General features: G+C 49.3%; 1 protein-coding gene across 1 annotated transcript in view; it reads left to right on the top strand.

Moving 5' to 3' along the window:
* Positions 1-680: 680 nt before the first annotated feature.
* LOC132532701 (basic proline-rich protein-like) overlaps positions 681-2,440 on the top strand; it is a gene marked incomplete at its 5' end in the record, with an annotated part of 82,303 nt that continues 80,543 nt past the window's right edge. The window contains 3 exons of the mRNA XM_060171011.1: positions 681-1,146; positions 1,419-1,799; positions 2,187-2,336. Of these exons, the coding sequence (XP_060026994.1) occupies positions 681-1,146; positions 1,419-1,799; positions 2,187-2,336 (997 nt within the window). The remainder of the gene's footprint in view (positions 1,147-1,418; positions 1,800-2,186; positions 2,337-2,440) is intronic.

The following is a 2,440-nucleotide window of genomic DNA, read 5'->3' as shown; positions in this document are numbered from 1 at the left end:
GGTTTATAGCCCAGCTGTCTACACAGGGCCACCATTTCCCAGGTCCACAGTCATGAGTGTCTGCATTACTCTCACTCCCAGTCTAGGACCTCAACCCATGCCCAAGTTACTTTCTTCCATTTCTTGCCCAGAGTCCCTTGCTTTGGAGTAGTTCACCACCCCCAGTCCAAGTATGACCCTGTGCTCTCCCTTTCTGACTCTTTCTCCTGAGTTCTTCTTCTTCTTCTTCTTCTTCTTCTTCTTCTTCTTCTTCTTCTTCTTCTTCTTCTTCCTCTTCCTCTTCCTCTTCTTCTTCCTCTTCTTCCTCTTCATCCTCTTCTTCATCCTCTTCTTCCTCTTCTTCCTCTTCTTCCTCCTCTTCTTCCTCTTCTTCCTCTTCTCCTTCTCCTCCTTCTCCTCCTCCTCTTCCTCCTACTTCTCCTACTTCTCCTTCTTCTCCTTCTTCTCCACCTTCTCCTCCTTCTACTTCTTCTTCTACTTCTTCTACTTCTCCTTCTTCTTCTTCTCCTTCTCCTCCTTCTTCTCCTCCTCCTTCTCCTCCTTCTACTTCTTCTTCTACTTCTTCTACTTCTCCTTCTTCTTCTTCTCCTTCTCCTCCTTCTACTTCTTCTTCTCCTTCTCCTTCTTCTTCTTCTCCTTCTCCTCCTTCTTCTCCTTCTCCTTCTACTTCTTCTTCTCCTTCTTCTCCTTCTCCTCCTCCTCCTTCTCCTCCTCCTCCTCCTCCTACTCCTCCTACTCCTCCTGCTCCTCCTTCTCCTCCTTCTCCTTCTTCTCCTTCTTCTCCTCCTTCTCCTCCTTCTCCTCCTTCTGCTTCTTCTTCTCCTCCTTTTCCTCCTTCTCCTCCTCCTCCTTCTACTTCTTCTTCTACTTCTTCTACTTCTTCTACTTCTCCTTCTCCTCCTTCTTCTCCTTCTCCTCCTCCTCCTCCTTCTCCTCCTTCTCCTCCTCCTCCAACTCCTCTTAATCCTCCTGCTCCTCCTTCTCCTCCTTCTCCTTCTTCTCCTTCTTCTCCTCCTCCTTCTCCTCCTTCTACTTCTCCTTCTTCTCCTCCTCCTTCTCCTCCTTCTCCTACTACTCCTTCTACTCCTCCTATTTCTCCTTCTCCTTCTTCTCCTCCTACTCCTTCTCCTCCTTCTCCTCCTCCTCCTCCTACACCTCTTACTCCTCCTGCTCCTCCTCCTCTTCTCCTCCTTCTCCTTCTTCTCCTTCTTCTCCTCCTCCTTCTCCTCCTTCTACTTCTCCTCCTTCTCCTCCTTCTCCTCCTACTCCTCCTACTTCTCCTTCTTCTTCTCCTTCTTCTCCTTCTTCTCCTCCTTCTCCTCTTCCTTCTCCTCCTTCTCCTCCTTCTACTTCTTCTTCTCCTCCTTCTCCTCCTTCTCCTCCTCCTCCTTCTACTTCTTCTTCTACTTCTACTTCTTCTCCTTCTCCTTCTTCTCCTCCTCCTTCTCCTCCTTCTCCTCCTACTCCTCCTCCTACTCCTCCTTCTCCTTCTCCTCCTTCTCTTCCTTATCCTCCATCTCCTCCTACTCCTCCTACTCCTCCTACTCCTCCTACTTCTCCTTCTTCTTCTACTTCTTCTTCTTCTCCTTCTTCTCCTTCTTCTTCTACTTCTTCTTCTCCTTCTTCTCCTTCTCCTCCTCCTCCTTCTCCTCCTTCTCCTCCTCCTCCTCCTCCTACTCCTCCTCCTCCTCCTACTCCTCTTACTCCTCCTGCTCCTCCTTCTCCTCCTTCTCCTTCTTCTCCTCCTCCTTCTCCTCCTCCTCCATCTACTTCTCCTTCTCCTCCTTCGCCTCCTTCTCCTCCTACTCCTACTTCTCCTTCTCCTTCTTCTCCTTCTTCTTATACTTCTTCTTCTTCTTCTCCTTCTCCTCTTCCTTCTCCTCCTTCTCCTCATATTCCTCCTACCTTTCCTTCTCCTTCTTCTCCTTCTCCTCCTCCTTCTCCTCCTTCTCCTCCTACTCCTCCTACTCCTCCTACTCCTCCTACTTCTCCTTCTTCTCCTTCTTCTTCTACTTCTTCTACTTCTCCTTCTCCTCCTTCTCCTACTACTCTTCCTGCTTCTCCTTCTCCTTCTCCTCCTTCTCCTCCTTCTCCTCCTTCTCCTCCTACTCCTCCTACTTCTCCTACTCCTTCTTCTCCTTCTTCTCCTTCTTCTTCTACTTCTTCTTCCTCTCCTTCTTCTCCTTCTCCTCCTCCTCCTCCTTCTCCTCCTCCTCCTCCTACTCCTCTTACTCCTCCTGCTCCTCCTTCTCCTCCTTCTCCTCCTTCTCCTTCTTCTCCTTCTTCTCCTCCTCCTCCTTCTCCTCCTTCTACTTCTCCTTCTCCTCCTTCTCCTCCTACTCCTCCTACTTCTCCTTCTCCTTCTTCTCATTCTTCTTCTACTTCTTCCTCTTTTCCTTCTTCTCCTTCTTCTCCTCCTTCTCCTCCTCCTCCTCCTTCT

This window comes from Erinaceus europaeus, chromosome 14 (assembly GCF_950295315.1).
Source record: "Erinaceus europaeus chromosome 14, mEriEur2.1, whole genome shotgun sequence".
Taxonomy (NCBI): domain Eukaryota; kingdom Metazoa; phylum Chordata; class Mammalia; order Eulipotyphla; family Erinaceidae; genus Erinaceus; species Erinaceus europaeus.
This window is presented reverse-complemented; position numbering and strand designations above follow the sequence as displayed.